General features: G+C 38.8%; 1 protein-coding gene across 18 annotated transcripts in view; it reads right to left on the reverse strand.

The window, feature by feature from the left end:
• Positions 1–21293, reverse strand: part of PPHLN1 (periphilin 1) — a 234885-nt gene that overhangs the window by 59255 nt on the left and 154337 nt on the right. For 10 of the 18 annotated variants that reach the window (XM_053554755.1, XM_053554768.1, XM_053554764.1 and 7 more), the window contains 2 exons: positions 11486–11542; positions 8286–8365 (listed from right to left, as the gene is read on the reverse strand). In XM_053554755.1, the coding sequence (XP_053410730.1) occupies positions 8286–8365; positions 11486–11542 (137 nt within the window). The remainder of the gene's footprint in view (positions 1–8285; positions 8366–11485; positions 11543–21293) is intronic. The other 8 variants (XM_053554769.1, XM_053554766.1, XM_053554761.1 and 5 more) reach the window with 1 other exon arrangement.

Genomic DNA, 21293 nt, shown 5'->3' on the forward strand with positions numbered 1-21293 from the left:
CAGGGACTGAGCTGCCTTACAGCCTTAACCCTCTGGGGCAGAGGGAGACCAGTTTGGCACACTGGAGCCTCAAGCTATTGCCCTGGGTAGAGTTCAGAGGCATCACAGCTCATAGCAACCTCAAACTCCTGGGCTTGGTGCCACCCGGACCTCCATAAGAGCTGAGCTGCGACCCCCAACTGACACCCCGCGGCTGCTGGGCCTCTGCATGCCCTGACCAGGAACTGTGGAAGTTGCGCAACCCTGCGTCCTCCCTCCTGTACCGTCCCTGCCTCCACACCGGCCTGCTTGTATGGCCAGGGACTCTGGTAGCTACATGCCCTCCAGAGCCCTCCCTGACTCTGCGAAGAACCCTTCTCCTGGCCAGTGACTGCTGGGGCCATGGACTTCCTGTGCCAAAGTCACTGGGTTCCAGGCACTCCCAGAACCATGCGCACCACCTCCTGCCCTGTTGCTGGATCCGGATGTGTCACACTCCAGAGCTGCTTCCACAACCATAACTCCCTGGCTAGGGCAGCCCCAGACTAACTACACAGGGTCACTCCCTACAAAGATCCAGTAACAGTAGAGTGATGCCGCTGGGGTCTAATTTTGGAGAGATAAATCCCAATTCCGAAGACAGCCAGAGGCAATGGTGAAAAAGAATCATGAGTCAAAAATCAACAGGAAAAACTCTGGCAATATGAATAATCAGAGTAGATGAACTCCCCCAAGGATCAATGTCTGCACAGCACAAGATCCCATGCACAAACAAATAGCTGACATGTCAGAAATCAAATTCAAAATCAGGAATAACATCGAATTAGATTCCAAACAGTAACCTAAAAGATATCTCAAGAATCCAATGAATTCAAAGACCAAATGACCAAAGATTTTGACACATTGAGACAAGAAGTTGCAGCCCTCAAAGATCTGAGAAACAGTAGAATCCCTCAGTAACAGAATGGAGCAAGCGGAAGAAAGGATTTCTGACATTGAAGACAAAGCTTTCGAACACTCGCAAACTCTCAAAGAGGAAGAGAAATGGAGGGCAAAAACAGATCACTCTCTCAGAGAGCTCTGGGATAATTCGAAGAAAACCAGTATTTGTCTTATAGGGATCCCAGAAAGCGACAAAGTGGCTTCACAAGGCACAGAGTCTCTTCTCCATGAGATCATGAAGGAGAACTTTCCAGACATGCCAAGAGATTCTGAAATTCAGATAGCAGACAGTTTCAGAACTCCAGCACGACTCAACCCAAATAAGACATCCCCCAGACACATCATCATCAATTTCACTAAAGTTAATATGAAGGAGAAAATTCTGAAAGCAGCCAGACGAAAGAAAACCATCACTTACAAGGGCAAGAATATTAGAATAACTGCAGATCTCCCTGCTGAAACCTTTCAAGCTAGAAGAGGATGGTCATCGACTTTTAATCTCCTAAAACAAAATAACTTTCAACCCAGGATCCTGTACCCAGCTAAACTGAGTTTCATTTATGATGGAGAAATTAAATACTTTAATGACATTCTCATGTTGAAGAAATTTGCCACAACTAAACCAGCTCTCCAGGATATTCTCAGACCTATCCTCCATAAAGACCAGCATAATACTCCACCACAAAAGTAAACACATCCAGAAAATTTTGATCAAATTCCAACTTCCACAGTCGCAAAAGGATTAAAAATGTCCACCAGACTCTCGAAAGGCTTATCAATATTCTCGATTAATGAGAATGGTTTAAATTGTCCTCTAAAGAGGCACAGGTTGGTTGACTGGATACAAAAACTCAAGCCAGATATCTGCTGCATACAAGAATCTCATCATACATTAAAAGACAAATACAGACTCAAGATGAAGGGATAGTCATCTATACTCCAGGCAAATGGAAAGCAGAAAAAAGCAGGAATTGCAATCCTATTCGCAGACGCAATAGGCTTTAAACCAACCAAAATAAGGAAGGATAAGGATGGACACTTAATATTTGTTAAACATAATACTCAATATGATGAGATTTCAATTATTAATATTTATGCACCCAACCAGAACGCACCTCAATTTATAAGAGAAACTCTAACAGACATGAGCAACTTGATTTCCTCCAGTTCCATAGTAATTGGAGATTTTAACACCCCTTTAGCAGTGCTGGATAGATCCCAAAAAAAGAAGCTAAGCAAAGAAATCTTAGATTTAAACTTAACCATTCAACATCTGGACTTAACAGACATCTACAGAACATTTCATCCCAACAAAGCTGAATACACATTCCTCTCATCAGCCCACAGAACATATTCCAAAATCGACCACATCCTAGGCCACAAATCTAACCTCAGCAAATTTAAAAAAAAATAGAAATTATTCCTCCCATCTTCTCAGACCATCATGGAATAAAAATTGAACTCAATAACAACAGGAACCTGCATACCCATACAAAAACATGGAAGCTAAACAACCTTATGCTGAAGGATAGATGGGTTATAGACGAGATTAAGAAGGAAATCACCAAATTTTTAGAACAAAACAACAATCAAGACACGAATCATTAGAACCTCTGGGATACTGCAAAGACAGTCCTAAGAGGGAAATTTATAGCACTGCAAGCCTTCCTCAAGAAAGCGGAAAGAGAGGAAGTTAATAACTTAATGGGACATCTCAAGCAACTGGAGAAAGAAGAACACTCCAACCCCAAACCCAGCAGAAAAAAAGAAATAACCAAAATCAGAGCAGAATTAAATGAAATTGAAAACAAAAGCATTATACAACAGATCAATAAATCCAAAAGTTGGTTTTTTGAAAAGATCAATAAAATAGATAAACCTTTGGCCAACCTAACCAGGAAAAAAAGAGTAAAATCTCTAATTTCATCAATCAGAAATGGTAAAGATGAAATAACAACAGACCCCTCAGAAATTCAAAAAATCCTTAACGAATACTACAAGAAACTCTACTCTCAGGAATATGAAAATCTGAAAGAAATCCACCAATACCTGGAAGTACGCCACCTACCAAGACTTAGCCAGAATGAAGTGGAAATGTTGAACAGGTATATATCAAGTTCTGAAATAGCATCAACCATACAAAATCTCCCTAAAAAGAAAAGCCCAGGACCAGATGGCTTTACGTCAGAATTCTACCAAACCTTTAAAGAACTAGTACATATATTACTAAACCTCTTCCAAAATATAGGAAAAGAAGGAATATTACCCAGCACATTCTAAGAACCAAACATCACCTTGATCCCCAAACCAGGGAAAGACCCAACAAGAAGAAAATTGTAGACCAATATCACTAATGAATATTGATGCAAAAATACTCAATAAGATCCTAACAAACAGAATCCAACAACACGTGAAAAAAATTATACGCTATGACCAAGTGGGATTGATGCCAGGGTCTCAAGACTGGTTCAATATACGTAAATCTATGAATGTAATTCAGCACATAAACAAACTAAAAAATAAAGACCATATGATTCTGTCAATTGATGCAGAAAAAGCTTTTGATAATATCCAGGATCCCTTCATAATCAGAACACTTAAGAAAACTGGTATAGAAGGGACATTTCTTAAAGTAATAGAGGCCATCTATAGCAAACCCACAGCCAATATCATACTGAATGGAGTTAAATTGAAATCATTTCCACTTAGATCAGGAACCAGGCAAGGTAGCCCATTGTCTCTACTGCTCTTTAACATTGTAATGGAAGTTTTAGCCATTGCAATTAGGGAAGAAAAGGCAATCAAGGATATCCACATAGGGTCAGAAGAGATAAAACTTTCACTCTTCGCAGATGATATGATCGTATATCTGGAAAACACTAGGGATTCTACTACAAAACTTTTAGAAGTGATCAAGGAATATAGCAATGTCTCAGGCTACAAAATCAACACCCATAAATCTGTAGCCTTTATATATACCAACAATAACCAAGCCAAAAAAACAGTCAGGACTCTATTCCTTTCACAGTAGTGCCAAAGAAGATGAAATATTTGGGAGTATACCTAACAAAGAACATGAAAGATCTCTACAAAGAGAACTATGTAACTCTAAGAAAAGAAATAGCTGAAGATGTTAACAGATGGAAAAACATACCATGCTCATGGCCGGGAAGAATCAACATTGTTAAAATGTCTATACTACCTAAAGCAATATATAATTTTAATGCAATTCCTATTAAAGCTCCATTGTCATATTTTAAAGATCTTGAAAAAAATAATACTTCGTTTTATATGGAATCAGAAAAAAACCTCGAATAGCCAAAACATTACTCAGCAATAAACACACAGCAGGAGGAATCACACTACCAGACCTGAGACTGTATTATAAATCAATGGTGATCAAAACAGCATGGTACTGGCACAAAAACAGAGAAGTAGATGTCTGGAACAGAATAGAGAACCAAGAGATGAATCCAGCTTTATTTGATTTTTGAAAAGTTAATCAAAAACATTCAGTGGAACAGAATAGAGAACCAAGAGATGAATCCACCTTTATTTGATTTTTGACAAGCCAATCAAAAACATTCAGTGGGGAAAAGATTCCCTATTTAAAAAATGTTGCTGGGTGAACTGGCTGGCAACCTGTAGAAGATTGAAACTGGACCCACACCTTTCGACATTAACTAAGATAGACTCTCAGTGGATAAAAGATTTAAACTTAAGACATGAAACTATAAAAAGACTTGAAGAAAATGCAGGGAAAACTCTTGAAGGAATCGGCCTGGGTGAATATTTTATGAGGAGGACTCCCCATAGCAATTGAAGCAGTATCAAAAATACATTACTGGGACCTGATCAAACTAAAAAGCTTCTGCACAGCCAAGAGCATAGTAAGTAAAGCAAGCAGACAGCCCTCAGAATGGGAGAAAATATTTGCTAGTTATACCTCTGATAAAGGTTTAATAACCAGAATCCACAGAGAACTCAAACATATAAGCAAGAAAAGAACAAGGGATCCCATCTTAGGGTGGGCAAAGGACTTAAAGAGAAACTTCTCTAAAGAAGACAGATGCACGATCTACAGACACATGAAAAAAAGCTCATCATCCTTAATCATCAGAGAAACGCAAATCAAAACTACTTTGAGATATCACCTAACCCCAATAAGAGTAGCCCACATAACAAAATCCCCAAACCAGAGATGTTGGTGTGGATGTGGAGAAAAGGGCACACTTCTACACTGCTGGTGGGAATGCACACTAATATGTTTCTTCTGGAAGGATGTTTGGAGAATACTTCGAGATCTAAAAATAGATCTTCCATTCGATGCTACAATTCCTTTACTAGGTTTATACCCAGAAGACCAAAAATCACAATATAACAAAGACATCTGTACCAGAATGTTTATTGCAGCCCAATTCATAATTGCTAAGTCATGGAAGGAGCTCAAGTGCCCATCGACCCACCAATGGACTAGCAAATTGTGGTACATGTATACCATGGAATATTATGCAGCCTTAAAGAAAGATAGAGACTTTACCTCTTTCATGTTTACATGGATGGAGCTGGAACATATTCTTCTTAGCAAACTATCTCAGGAATGGAAGAAAGAGTATCCAATGTACTCAGCCCTACTATGAAGCTAAATTATAGCTTTCACATGAAGGCTATAACCCAACTATAGCACAACACTATGGAGAAAAGGCCAAGGAAGGCGAAGTGAGGGGGGAGGGAGGGTAATGGGTGGGGCCACACCTACAGTGCATCTTAGAATGGGTACAGGCAAAACTTACTAAATGCAGAATACAAATGTAAGGCTACACTGAACAGTTTGATGAGAATATTTCGGGTTGTATATGAAACCAGCACATTGTACCCCTTGATTGCACTAATGTACACAGCTATGATTTAACAATAAAAATAAATAAATAATAAAAAATAAATTAAAAATCCCCTCCTAAAAAAAAAATAAAATTCTTTCCTTAGACCCTTATGGTAACTCTCTGATTCTATTCTATTTATTTAGCATTTTCATCAACTAGCCCTGCCATGCCTAATCTTGTCCCCATCTCTTTTCTCTAAATTCACATCATTAATTCCAGTAAAACCCCCCATCTTAGGGTACAGTGCCATTTAGGAAGTGCTCTTATTTACAAACCAAAATCTATATATTTTAATTAAATAGAATTCTAGGAAGTTGCTTTATTCATCTAACTTATAAACTAAGAAACTGGATGACAGTGACTAAAGTTAATAAATGCTGAGATGAGACTTAAAATTAGATCTTTTACATGGAAAGGACACTTGATCTCTTTCATTACTTTATTAAATTCACTAATCTAATGGCTGGCCATCTATAATATTTATTGAAAGATCATAGCAATATATCTACACAAAGTATATTTCACAGCCAGTGAGGAAGCTTACTAAAGCCCTACTCATACATTAGGTTAAAAAAGTATTATTATGGCTCGGTACCTGATGCTCAGTGGCTAGGAATACACTGGAGCTGGTGGGTTCAAATCCAGCCCAGGCCTCCCAAACAACAATGACAACTACAACCAAAAAATAGCCAGGTGTTGTGATAGGTGCCTGTAGTCCCAGCTATTTGGGAGGCTGAGGCGAGAGAATCGCTTAAGCCCAAGAGTTGGAGGTTGCTGTGAGCTGTGAACCCACAGCACTCTATGGAGGGTGACATAGTGAGACTCTGTCTCAAAAAAAAAAAAGTATAATATTACTCATTAAGAGAAGGTTGTTAAAGTAAGTTAGAAGTAAACAAATACACGTGCACAAATACACTAAGATAGTCAAGAAAAAAATTTTATATTCTATGTTGTTTTGTGGGGAGGGATGCATATCTGTGTGACAGAAAGTTATAGAGCAAAAACACTTATGTGATTTCTCTCTTGTAAAGAATGAAGCAAAAACAAACTGTAATTTAACCTTTCTATTCATCTGTTGTTAAATCTGTACAACTGAAAAACTATCACTTAAAACTAACGTCTACCAGCAATAATTCCTACAGGAGGGCCACCATGTTTATACAAAAAGTCCTCTGCCAAATCAGATAATTTAGGTGATAAAGCTCCCCAGAGCTACTAGGAGACCCTGGGCAGAGGACACATTTGACCACACTTTCCCAATACATAAAATTATTCTAGATCTGAAATGCTGATACTCTGATTCCATTTTAAGACATTATGGTCTATGTAACCAAAACAAATATCTATGTGAGGCTTCAGTCTAAAGTAGCCAAATCCATTATGGTTTTTCACCATTAAACATACCTAAACAGGTAGCACAAAGTCCTATGCCAAAACTTACACTTAAATAGCATTATATTTCAGGGGAAATAAATATTTCATACATAATAATTTCAATTTTCATAGTAATTAGAAGGGCAAGTACTATTTACTCTTCTTTCATTTATTAACTGCCAACAAAAACAAGCCAGTCTTTCCGGTGGGTTAAAAACCCCTTGATATGGTTAAGACAGAACCAAATACTCCAATCAATCTTTGGTATTCAAAGCCCAACATTCTAGAATGTTCAGATTTCTGGGAAAGCGTTCCAAAGATACAAATCGTCACAAAGAAACATTTTCTCCCTTTGGAGCACAGAAGCAGCTGCCCCCTTGCCTAATGATTATCTACTTTTGCTAAAAAGCCAAAATAAAAAAGATAGAAGAATGAAAAACACAGAAGTAACAGCAGTGATGGCCGAGAGAAAGGGCATGAGATTTGTGGAAAGAACCTCCTGAACTGAAGAGAACAGATGGAAACAGAAACTTGTCACATTTTTAACGTTTGAGGATTAGAAGCATGAGTCTGGAAAGGTAGAAATGAGAAGAATGATAAAGTGAGAGGTAGCTATGTCCTTAGGATATAACATCTGACCCTTTACCCTCTTATAGAATGGGACTCTATGTACCTACGTCTATCATAGGATTTCTAATATGCATTCATACAAGAAAAAATACTTAATATAGTATCTAGAACAGCGTAGCTATACAATAAATATTAGGTTTCTACCTATACCCCCAACTCTCTGAATAAAAGCACAATCAATCAAATATGCTCCATCTGAATATTATTCCCACCTAGTTATGATCAAGATGAAAGCCAGGGTTACCGTAGTAAGTATTAATTTTAGCATAACATCAAGCAGGAAAACTGCCTATTTACTCTGGTAGGGATTACCTAAAATTCAAGTTTTGAAATACAGCCAATTAGTCTCATACGCTAATGGTAAAGAATATGTGTATAAGAATACAAGTATAAAAGAAAAATATCACATGAACGCTAGATAGCCCCCATTTCATTTACCTTGTAATAATTTAAACTGATTATAGAAAGATAACAAACCTTTGATGATGAAACTGCTGCAGAACTTGAGGGTGAAGTATCTCTTGATGTTTTCAAAGATTGCACAGGCCTCTCCTTATCTATATAAAAAAGTTAACATGTAATTTTTTTCCAGTTCATTTATTTTCAATTAAGTCATTTTGTAACAGCACTAATGAAGGGGACCATATACTTATTTTACTACTAAAATTTTTCATTACTAAATTATATTAACATCTAAAACTACCTCTCTCTCAGAGACCGAGTACCATCAAAAATTTGAAATAACTCAGATCTAAAGGATATCATATGAGGCCGCCTAGGCTATACCACTGCCAGGTAGCAAACATGGAGTCACTGAGAAGACCCTGAGAAAAGCAAAATATGTTTTAAAATCATGAATGCTTCCTCTTCCACATTCCTAAATGCCAACTTCTAATATATCACAATAAAAACACAAGAGTACTCTGTAGATACTACCAAAGTGAACTAGGTAATTAACGGGTAGCTCACGGAGAGATGTATGCAGGAAGTTTAGCAGATATTCCTAAAATGTTTAGACAGCTTATAAAATAAAATTTAAAAACTATAATTCAGAGCACTAATCCAGTGCCTGGCATGAATGAATACCCAAATATTGGTTTAATGGCTGGAAATAACCTGTAGGAGATAAGGTCAGTAACTGTAGTCACTTCAGATATTCACATGATGCTGTATGTAAACCATTTTTTATAAAAACTGAAGCCAGAGAAAACATCTAAATAACACTACTTCAGCAAGTTCAACAATTACCAAAAAGATGGGTTTAAACTGGGATGTGCACAGTGGCTCATTCAAGCCTATAATCCCAGTGCTTTGCTTGGGAGAATAAGGCAGGAGGGTCACTTAAGGAGTAGTTCAAGACCAGCGTAGGCAACATGGTAAGATCCCATCTCTACAAAAAAATGAAAAAAAAAAAAAAATAGCACACACAGTAATGTATACCTGTAATGCTAGCAACTCAGGAAGCTGAGGCAGGAGAACTACTTGAGCCCAGCAATGAGCTATGACTGAGCCACCACACCCCAGCCTGGACAACAGAAAGAGAGATACTGTCTCTTAAGAGGAAAAAATAAAAAAATAAATAAATAAGATGGGTTTAGTTAAACATAATCTTAGAAATTAACAAAAGTGAGCTGTTACTGGCAGAAAAAACATTTCATTAAATTGTGTATGTTTGTCAAATAGAACATATAATCCTCACCTGCTCTTAGCTGCTACAACAACTGACAAAATTAAAAATATGGAGAAGAGAAAGTGGCACTAAGTTTGAAGTCACACAGAAGCTGGTCAGGACTAGACAGCAGGTTACGGCCAGGAAAGCAGTCAAGAGCAAAAGCAGAGACAAAATTACCCTGAAACTGAGGCAAAACCAGCTAAAATAAAAAAGCTTCTTAAATTCTTCCTGCCACAGCCAAGAAATAATGCTAAGTAAGGGTCTCAGGGCTTGAAGACTTCTGACCACCCAGGGCAGTGTGAATAACCTTTTTCCAATGTCCAGGAAACCTAAAGGGCTTTCTCTAGACCAGCAGTTCTCAACTGAGGACAATTTTGTACCTCCCTCTTTACCCTCCCTCATATTTGTCAATGAGTGAAGATTTTTTTGGTTGCCACAAGTGGGAGAATGCCACTGGCACATAAAGCAGAGGACAGGAATGCTATTAAATCCCCTGCTATTGGGGTCTGTCTTACATAACAAAGAATTATCCAGCGTCAAATTTCAATACTACAGAGAGTGAGAACCCCTGCTCAAAGCTGAGTAGTCCAACAGATTTTAAAAGTGCTAGGCACACACCAGGCCAGGCGCAGTGGCTCACGCCTGTAATCCTAGCACTTTGGGAGGTTGAGGTGGGTGGATCACCTGAACTCAGGAGTTGGATACCAGCCTGAGCAAGAGTGAGACCCTGTCTCTAAAAAAAAAAGAAGAAAGAAAAGAAAACAAAAAACTAGCCAGGCTTTGTGAGGGGTGCTTGTAGTCCCAGCTACTGGGAGGCTGAGTTAAGAGGACTGCTTAAGTCCAAGAGTTTGAGGTTGTTGTGAGCTACGACACCACAGCACTCTACCAAGGTGACCAAGTGAGACTCTGTCTTCTCCCCCACTAAAAAAAGTCACAACCCTAGTGTCTTTTAACTTGTGGAACCATTACAGACTTTCACACTAAGCAACACTGAAAGTTCTTACAGACCTTAAAAAATCAAAAGAAAAATACTAGGAACCACTACTGCATCCCAAATGACCAAAAGCACGATCTATGTAGTCATTCTTTACGGCATTTCACAGCCCCTGGCAAACTCTACTGTATTGTGATAGTGTCAGTCTACCCCATTACACCAAAGTTCCAAGAGGAACAAGTATTATACCTTTTTTATTTTGAATATCCATGGCCTACTTAGCTCAAGTGCTTAAAGACAGAGAGGAAACACTCAAAAAGTACCTCCCTGTCTTATTCAGATAAGCAATCCCTTGAAAGATGATGAGGTACTAGATCAATCAGCACAGCACGCTATGCTGATTAGAGGCATTGTAGGCTGAATTCTAGCACCTATGATCTAGACAGACAAACATATACACACACACACACATCCCTGCCAGAGCAGCTGACAATCTTTTGCTTAGCATTTCCTTTATAAACAAGACATCTGTACTGCAGCTATGCCTATGCTATCTATTGTCCCCAAACATAGTTCTAGGACCTTTCCTGATTTTAGCGCTCAAAGGCTAAAAATAGATATCAACCAACTTCACGTGCAGAAGCAAAGGAACACTGAAGGATAGTGTGAGAGGTTTATATATCCACATATATTCATATATACCTGTTGCATGAAAGGCAAGGACAGGCAAGAGGCAAAGGACAAAGAAAAAGATATGTATAAATGGCAGCAGAAACAGCACAGAAAAGGAAAACAGAAATTGCTTGACTGATCATGCTGCCCTTGACAAGTCTTATTTGCCAACTACCTGTCTGTTCTACAGCTCTCAGCCTCCGATAGGGTGGGCTATTCCTGACCACGAATGACCATTCCAGATAACCAACCCACCTATCCCCCAAATCCTACTGTTCAACTCTGGTTCTGACTTTAGACTAATGGATAGATACATACTTTTCACATTTCTATAACCTCCATCAATTCAAGCCTCCCACCCCTTCAAAATCCCAAATCAGAATCTAGCTCAAAACTCACCTGTTCCTGGCTTTCTTTCATGTTGCCGTTTGTAGGAGACATCAACACGCATGGACTCTAGGGAAAGGCGGGCAGGGAGGAATTAGCACTGGCACCTCTGTGCCCAAGAGGAATAAAAGAAGGACTCAGGTAGAAGAGATGAGAACAGCAGCTTCTCTGTATTTGCTAGTGACCCTAAATTCTTTCCTACCCTGCTCTCAAGTTGGGCTGCCTGAGCACCCACCGCTGAACAGGAATAAACAACAGAACAGAAAGCAGCTGATTAGAAGTTTAAGATAAGTCCAGTCAAGGATAACACGGCCAGAAAGGATCAAGAAAAGGTTCCTTACAGTAAGTAAGGCACTGAAAGCTGAAGACACAGAACATACCTTATTCATCATTGCAAGTTACATGGCCTTGCATGGCCTTTTATTCTCTCCATAAAATTGACATTTGAAGGACTTTTAATGGATCTGTCTGTCTCTGTCACTCTCAGACACACACACACACACACACACACACACACACACGCATACACATGTGCAAAATCAACAGTAAAAGATAAACCACCACTAGGAATCAAAAAGGATACTGGGAAAGTTGTCAAATAGTCATTCTGACTTGCTCTCACCAAACAAGTCTATTAACTTGATCTTGCTTATTTTTTTCCTACATACTCTCTTGTATGATTTTTCTTTAGAAACAAGTCCACAAGCTACTGTCTTGGTTGAACCGCTAGTTATACCACATTTACAATTTTGAAACATTTTGTTAGCTTCCTCACCTACAAACTCTTAATGATCCAGATTTGGCATTCTAAACAGTCTAAATAATACTAGTCAGACCTCCCATGGATTCTTCCCATAAAATGCAAACTCCTTCACATTTATTTCAAATCCATTACAGATCCCAAATTCCCAATTATACTGAATCATTTTGGCACTGTCACACTTTATCATGAAATGTTTCAAGAAATATCATGTAAATTATAGAAGAAAAGAAATGAAAATACACCGGTGGTGGCTCATACCTATAATCCTAGTACTCTGGGAGGCCAAAGAAAGAGGATTAATTGAGGCCAAGAGTTCGTGACCAGCCTAAGCAAGAGCAAGACCCCATCTCTACTAAAAATTACAAAATTAGCCAGGTGTGGTGGTAGGCACCTATAGGCCCAGCTACTCAGGAGGATGAGGCAGGAGGAGCCCAGGAGCCCAGAAGCCCAGGAGTTTGAGGGTGCAGTGAGCCATGATTTTCTTAAGAAGAAAATGAAATATCACATAAAACTGCCATCTTTCTTTTGCAATAATGTTGAGAGTACAGTATCCTTTTCTCTATTGGCCAAACCCTTAGTTTACCTACAGCCAACTATTCAGAACCTTATGTTAGGCATTTATTTCATGCACTATTAACTTTGTTACATTTACTTTCCTATTCTTGTTTCCTTTTTAATAAAATTTCTTCACTTATTTAATCCTATTTTATTAAGTGTTTATTTTGTTAAGCTGCCGCAAATTCTTTCTCAAGTCATGTGGTAAGAACAGTAATGTTTTACAGAAGGCCAATTCATATTACACAGTCAGAGTAGACTGTAAAGCATCTCTTTCAAACTCTTGAGTGCAGTCACTCCACTCAGAGAGCCCGACATCAATCATGATCCGAGTGTATTCATTATATCAATATCAACAACTGCTATAAATCAGGTCTTTTTAACCCTGAAGAGTTACTTTACCAACACACCACTGGAGGTGTCTTTATTGATTTTGGTTCCAAATTTCAGAGACAATAAAGGAATTGCCACATGTAATTACATGGTGCCTTAGTTAATATTCTAACAGACCAGTAAAAACCACCCAGCCGATCTGCAGAATCATGGACAATTATTGTTTTAATTCACCAGGTTTTGGGTCATTTGAGATCATCATAGAAACAACCCATTGTGCTTAAACATTTCATCCCAAAGATTGTACTGGTCTGCTCATATTAAATTTTTTTTCCCCTTGTGACAGAGTCTCACTTTGTCACCCTGGGTAGAGTGCCATGGCATCACACCTCACAGCAACCTCGAACTCTTGGGCGATTCTCTTGCCTCACTCAGGACTACAGGCGCCCACCACAATGCCCGGCTACTTTTTGGTTGCAGTTGTCATTGTTGTTTAGCAGGCCTGGGCCAGGCTCGAACCCACCACCTTCGGTACATGTGGCTGGCGCCCTACTCACTGAGCTACGGGCGCTGAGCCTGCTCATATTAAAATTAAGTGTCTTACTCCTCTTACCCCCTACTAAGGCATTTTAATGATTTATAAACAAGTCCCGTAATATTTTGCCATTTGGTTTTCATGCTTTGTACTCTTGTGTCTATCTTCCTATATATTCATAACTATATCTCTCTCTCTTTTCTGTTATTATTCCTTAACTATGAGTGTTCCTCCTAACCTCAATCCTTTTTGCTCTGCCATTTTTGCTTGGTTCCAACCAACACTACAAATATAAATGTCTCTAAAATCTGCCTCTTTCCCTCACTGTTCTATTAACGCATTCTGAGAGGATGCTACTCCTTAGCTATTCAGTCATTACCTCTAATCATCTCACAGATGATTTTAGCAAGTAGACTCTTTGCTTGACAGCAAAGGGAAAAAAGGCTCAAAACATTTCTGCTTTTGCTATAACTTCCTAAGGAAAATGAGTTCCAGATTACAATGGAGGAAAGTATCTAAGAAAAAAATTCTGAAGTGTAAGTATAAAAATCAAAACCTATGTCTCCATGTTGGTGAGTGAAAGAATAAATGTGGAAGAAAGAAATGAAAAGGAATTTCAAATTCTGGTTCCAAATACCAGATAAAAATTTTTCCTCATTGAGGTAAAATCATAAAGCTGGAGAAGCAATTACCACAGTCATGAAGTTCTGTAAGAGTGTCACAGTATTTGGTGGCTCCTCGAATATGATAGCCAAATGCAAATCTGATATAAATGTTTCTGAAATAATACTTTCTTCCTGATGTGTTTACCTGCTGAAAGCAATGATAACCCTAACCAGACTGACAGGCCATGTACGAACAAAGAGAACTACAGGAGAAAAACCAGAAATCATCATTAGAGATGATGAAGTTAGGGGCAAACTATTAGATTCTTGGTACAGTGCTTGGCAAATAGGACAAAATAAGTACTTCTGAAGGAAAGTCCTATCAGGAAACAAAAGTTATAATACAGGTATGTTCATCTCTTATTTTAACAGTTAAATTTGAAAAAGAAAATATATGAACAGATGAAGGTATGGTTATGTAGATGCTGAGAACATGATTTGCTTTTCTGGATTGTGAAGATACAGGAATTTGGGGCTCTTAGGAAGAACATGATTTCAAAAAGGTCTGGTTTATTCAAGCAGACAAGAAAAAGAAAATGAAGGGACAAAAGACATCAAAAGATGACAGAGGAAATAAACTAGTAGAGGGCTAGAGAAAGTTTTGTACCACCTCTGCCTCCCCCAAGATCCATCTTTAGGAGGTCAGCGATGTTACAAGTTTAAATAAAGACCAGTTGACTGAATACTTACGAGTGTACTTCCCTTAATATATCAGCTAAAACCACATGGGCTCACTTTTCAACATAGAAGCAAAACATTACATCAACTGCACACATTAGGAACATGTGTTATTGACAGAACTTACTGAGTCCTAAAACAAGGATAGTATAAAATGCCTACACAAATGGTATTAATTATAGTTTTAGATTATTAAGATGCCAGAAAAGCTCTCAAGAGTAAACGATGGGGCTCGGCACCTGTAGCACAGTGGTTACAGCATCAGCCACATACATGGAGGGTGGTGGGTTTGAACCTGGCTGGGGCCAGCTAAACAACAATGACAACCATAACAAAAGAAATAGCTGGGCGTTGTGGCGGGTGCCTGTAGTCCCAGCTACTGGGGAGGCTAAGGCAAGAGAATCGCTTGAGCCCAAGAGTTTGAGGCTGCTATGAGATGTGACACCAGAGCATTCTACGGAGGGCAACATAGTGAGACTCTGTCTCAAAAAAAAATAAAAAAGAGTTAACAACAGATTCTCAAACAAGAATAATATTTATGGAAACTAATTCACCAGCACACTAATAGCCTAGCTCAGTTAACAGCCCAAGAGCTGTTAGGAAAATCCTAAATCATACTTCAGAGACTCCACATGACACAGCTCATCCCAAAAGCCCTTCTCTACTGGTATCCTTCCACCAACTTCTATCCATCCTTCAGATATCATGTAAAAAAGTTTGTCCCCCTCACTAGATCATTGTAGGAGACTGAGCACCAGTCTTACAGGAGCGGTCACCGGTTCTTGAAGAAGGTGCTGGGAGCAGGACATCTCCTAGCCAGCATGAAGATATTTTGCAACCTGGAGACAAGCCCTCAAGCAACTGAATGCTTTAATGAGATAGGATCAATAGCTCCTTAGCAAGCAGGTGCTATACTTTGAACATTTGTGGTGCAACAGGTGGGGAGTGAGCCCATGGGGAAAGAGTAGGTAGGGGTCATTAAGAACATAATCCTTGTACTTGGGCCCCCCACGCCTGTTGTATATTGTTTCAATAAAAGGCCACGACAGAGGTTACTCGGGGCTTCCCCGCACCCATGGGCAGTCCACCTCTTGCAAGCATTGTACTTCTAAGCCATGTCCCGGCTGTTTCCTATGTCGGCGTGGCATAGTGGCACCAACAGAGCATAAACTCAGAAGGCAGAGAAAAGATTTGTCTTGCTTGGCAAACCATTTATGTTCAATATATTTTTCTTGAATAAAAGATTGTATGAGTATTAAACACACTATAGTGACTTTCAAACCAAAAAAAACTACTTATATTTAGCTGCTAAGAGGATGATTTTATCTTCCCTTTCCTTGCCTAACATATATTATCTGATGCTCATGCATGATTTCTATATTCTCATTAGAAATCTGCACAGAAAAGCCCTCTATCTAAAGGCAAAATTAAACTTCAAAATTCCGTTAGAATTTCAGTTCTAATTAAAAAAACTATGTGAAATTCAAAATTTATTTCTAGCCTATAGGTCTAAAGATGTGTCTTTTCCTACTACACTGAAGTTCAATAATGGACTCTATCTTCAGAATGTACTATCTCAAAACAGCACCTTTAATTCTTATACACTTTCAGTTATCTTTGAAGATGTGTTTTCAAAAAGAATTAAATATTAATAAATAATTATCTCCCTTTAAAATACCTCCTATTGCCAAGAGTGGTGGCTCACGTCTGTAATCCCCCACCACTCTGGGAAGCCAAGGTGGGTAGATTGCCTGAGCTCACAGGTTCAAGACCAGCCTGAGCTCTAAAAATAGCCAGGTGTTGTGGCGGGCACCTGTAGTCCCAGCTACTTGGGAGGCTGAGGCAAGAGAATCACTTGAGCCCAAGAGTTGGAGGTTGCTGTGAGCTGTGATGCCATGCCACTTTACCAAGGGTGTCAAAGTGAGACTTTTGTCTCAAAAAATAAAACAAAACAAAAAACTTCAATTCTTAATGATGGCTGCTGATATCAAGAAAATAAGGGAAGGCAGGCCCAAAGTTAAAGCAATAGAAAACTAGACAGGACTACTAGACAGGCCAAAAATAATACACTCCCAAATTTTTCATAGTAATGATACTTTTATTATTTTTTTTTCTTTACTAACATCACAGGAGATATTTTTAAAGTTCAACCCAAATGTCACATTGCTTAATTAATATAGAAGCATCACCATTAAATTTTACGTTAATCCCTAGGAAATGTTTAGAATTAATTAACAAAGAGGTAGTCTGTAAGTGCTTTACATAATCATCCCTAGGCCCCAGGATGGATTTACAAAAACAAAGCAAACTAATCTTTATGTCATTGTTTTGATAGAGGAAATGTGGTTGTCTTTTATTTTTGAGTAATGTCTTGGCTATTCGAGGTTTTTTCTGATTCCATATAAAACGAAGTATTGTTTTTTTCCAGATCTTTAAAGTATGACAGTGGAGCTTTAATGCGGATTGCGTTGAAATTATATACTGCTTTGGGTAGAATGGACATTTTAAAGATGTTGATTCTTCCCAACCATGAGCATAGTATATTTTTCCACTCGTTAACATTCTCAGCTATCTCTTTTCTTAGAGTTTCATAGTTCTCTTTATATAGATCTTTCACGTCCTTTGTTAGATAAACTCCCAAGTATTTCATCTTCTTTGGCACTACTTGTGAATGGGATAGCGTCCTTAATTGTTTTTTCAACTTGACTATTGTTGGTATATATAAAGGCTACCGATTTATGAATGTTGATTTTGTAACCTGAGACGCTGCTGTATTCCTTGATCACTTCTAAGAGTTTTATAGTAGAGTATTAGCAAAATAACTAAGAAAATGCCATGAAAGCTATGTTAACTAGTGTGATAAAAATCTGTCAAACGGGGCGGCGCCTGTGGCTCAGTGAGCAGGGCGCCGGCCCCATATGCCAAGGGTGGCGGGTTCAAACCCAGCCCCGGCCAAACTGCAACAACAAAAAAATAGCCGGGCGTTGTGGCAGGCACCTGTAGTCCCAGCTACACGGGAGGCTGAGGCAGGAGAATCGCCTAAGCCCAGGAGTTGGAGGTTGCTGTGAGCTGTGTGATGCCACGGCACTCTACCGAGGGCCATAAAGTGAAACTGTCTCTACAAAAAAAAAAAAAAAAATCTGTCAAACGGTCTATGAACAAAGTGTATGGTGCCCCATGATCATACTATTGTACAGAGCTATGATTTAATAAATAAATAAATAAATAAATGTGGTTGTCAAAATAAAAGTTCACTTCTTATGTTACAACTTAAAAGGAACAGAAGGAAAATTAAGAAAGCAAAAGGTCTGCAAACCATGACAAATATAAACAACAGCAAAAGAAACCAAATACAGTTAAACCTGAAAAAAAATCATGAAGGATATGATGGTACTCCTACATACATAAAAGGTTACAATGTATAGAAGAAGAAATCTCCTCATATATGTATATGAGGCCTGACAATTAAGTTCCCAAACTTGTCCTAGAAAAAGTGCTACATACCTCATTGCTGAATATCACTAAGGTCACCAGATGGCCAGGGGAAGTACTTTGAAGGTAACTGTAGTGATGATATTCAGCAATGAGGTAGGCAGCACTTTTAATAGAACAAGTTCTTAAACTTAACTGTCACAGCCCCTATGATAACAGCTCTGATGGCCATTCCAGAAAAAGAGTTCTAAAACTATGTTGAAGGGTAGACTATGCAGTGCATTGCTTCCCAAGGGGAGTACTCCAAGGTGACCATAATGATAGGGTATGTAGCACTTTTTCTATGATGAACTCAGGAACTTAACTGTCTGTCCTTGTACACACAGAAGAACCTCCATAGTTGACCACCTCCTTAAGTTGAACTAATTTTCATAGACTGAACATGTACCACATGTACGTATCAGTACAGTAGGCCTGGTTCCTTATGTTGACCAGTTTGTCACAGTCTGTTGGATCATCAACTTACAGAGCTTCTAGTGTGTGTGTATGTCTACACGTGTGTGTATCTAAATAACTAGTATTTAGAAAATGTTACTAGGAAATATATTAATTTTATAAAAATTAAGCTGGGTGGCTCCTGTGGCTCAGTGGATAGGGCAGCAGTCCCATATACGGAGGGTGGCAGGTTCGAACCCGGCCCCAGCCAAACTGCAACAAAAAATAGCTGGGTTTTGTGGCAGGCACCTGTAATCCCAACTACTCGGGAGGCTGAGGCAAGAGAATCGCCTAAGCCCAGGAGTTGGAGGTGGCTGCGAGCTGTGACGCCACAGTACTCTACAGAGGGCAATAAAGTGAGACAGAGATTAAACTATCTAAAGGTGGAAGAACTAGATGGTGATTTAACAAACTTATCATACAAAGTACTTTAACAAAGAATGGGTGTGGAAAATTTAACTTAGTGATCACTTTTAATGCTATTATCCTAAACAAAAACTAAATGACATAAGTGTAGATAGGAAAATATGGGATTTATTTAAAAGAAAGGACAAAAAGAAAATAAACACTGGAGACTTAAAAAGTGTAGAGATATTGATTAATTATAACAGAAATAAACTTCAAGTAAAAATATTCAGGGTATACATAACAAAACATTTTTTTTTTTTTTTTTTTTTTTTTTGTAGAGACAGTCTCACTTTATGGCCCTTGGTAGAGTGCCGTGGCCTCACACAGCTCACAGCAACCTCCAACTCCTGGGCTTAAGCATTCTCTTGCCTCAGCCTCCCAAGTAGTTGGGACTACAGGTGAACAAAATAATTTTAACTAGCAAAGTACCATAATAAATAGGAGAAAGAAAATGAGGCTAAGTAGGAAAACCTGCACTGTTGTCATGTAAATAGGAACAAAAGGAACCAAAAAATATTATTGCATCCACAGCTATGTCCAGGTTGGCCCAATTAAGTTAAAGTCAGAAAATTCCTGTAAATAAAGTACAGGATAAAAACAACAATTGGAACTAGAAGGATAATTAGTCTGAAGCAATATAAAGGTCCATAAGATTTACCAAAAGACTAAGTAGAAGAAATCTAAGGATATTAGTGCATGAATGCATGTGTGTGTCAGCACAAAATGGGAAGTAAGCAGGTGAAGTAAAAAAGTGGTAAAATCACTCTATGGCTTATAATTATAACATAAGAAACATATTAAATGCATGCAAGAATTATGAAGAAAGAGTCCTTGAATTACCAGGGCCAAACCACTTGTGATCACTAGAATAGGAAACATTTCTAAAAAGCATGAACAAAAAGCAAAAAGTTGTCAAGTTAATGAATTAGAAAACTAAGATCTACAACAAAACTATTATTCGGGCTGGGCAGGGTAGCTCACGCCTATAATCCTAGCACTCTGGGAGGTCAAGGAGGGAGGATCCTTGAGCTCAGGAGTTTAAGACTAGCCTGAGCAAGAACAAGACCCTGTCTCTATTAAAAATAGAAAAACTAGGTGTGGTGGCCAGTACCTGCTACTTGGGAGGCTAAGGCAGGAGGATCACTTAAGCCCATGAGTTGGGAGGTTGCAGTGAGCTATGATGACACCATTGCGCTCCACCCAGGGCAAGAGAGTAGACTCTTGTCTCTCAAAAACAAACAAAAAAGAAACTCCACCCCAAAAAAAACACTTTGTCAAAATTTCGATTTACATTAGAAAACTAACTTCAGGGTGGCACCTGTGGCTCAGTGAGTAGGGCGCTGGCCCCATATAACGAGGGTGGAGGGTTTGAACCCAGCCCCAGCCAAACTGCAACAAAAAAATAGCTGGGTGTTGTGGCAGGCACCTATAGTCCCAGCTACTCAGGAGGCTGAGGCAAGAGAATCGCCTAAGCCCAAGAGCTGGAGGTTGCTGTGAGCTGTGATGCCACTGCACTCTACCAAGGGCAACAAAGTGAGCCTCTGTCTCTAAAAAAAAAAAAAAAAAAAGAAAGAAAAGAAAGGAAAACTATACTTTAACACATTGCTAATTAATCTCGCTTAAGTGATAATTGAAGAGCCCTGTTTTTCAGTCCTTTTTTTGAAGAAAAGTCTGGTGATTTGTGGCATTTCGATTTAAAGTAAAAACATGGTTATCACAAATATGTAATGACTTTTTCCATTTACTGTTTAAAACCAGATTTCTCTACTAACTTTTTTTGGGGGGAGAGACAGAATCTTGCTCTGTCATCTCCACTACAGTGCAGTGGTATCATTGTAGCTCACTGGAACAGCGGTTCTCAACCTGTGTGGGTCGTTACCCACAAGAACTGTATGAAAGAATCACGGCATTAGGAAGGTTGGTAACCACTGTACTAGAACCTCAAACTCCTGGGCT

Source organism: Nycticebus coucang, chromosome 12 (assembly GCF_027406575.1).
Source record: "Nycticebus coucang isolate mNycCou1 chromosome 12, mNycCou1.pri, whole genome shotgun sequence".
Lineage (NCBI taxonomy): Eukaryota > Metazoa > Chordata > Mammalia > Primates > Lorisidae > Nycticebus > Nycticebus coucang.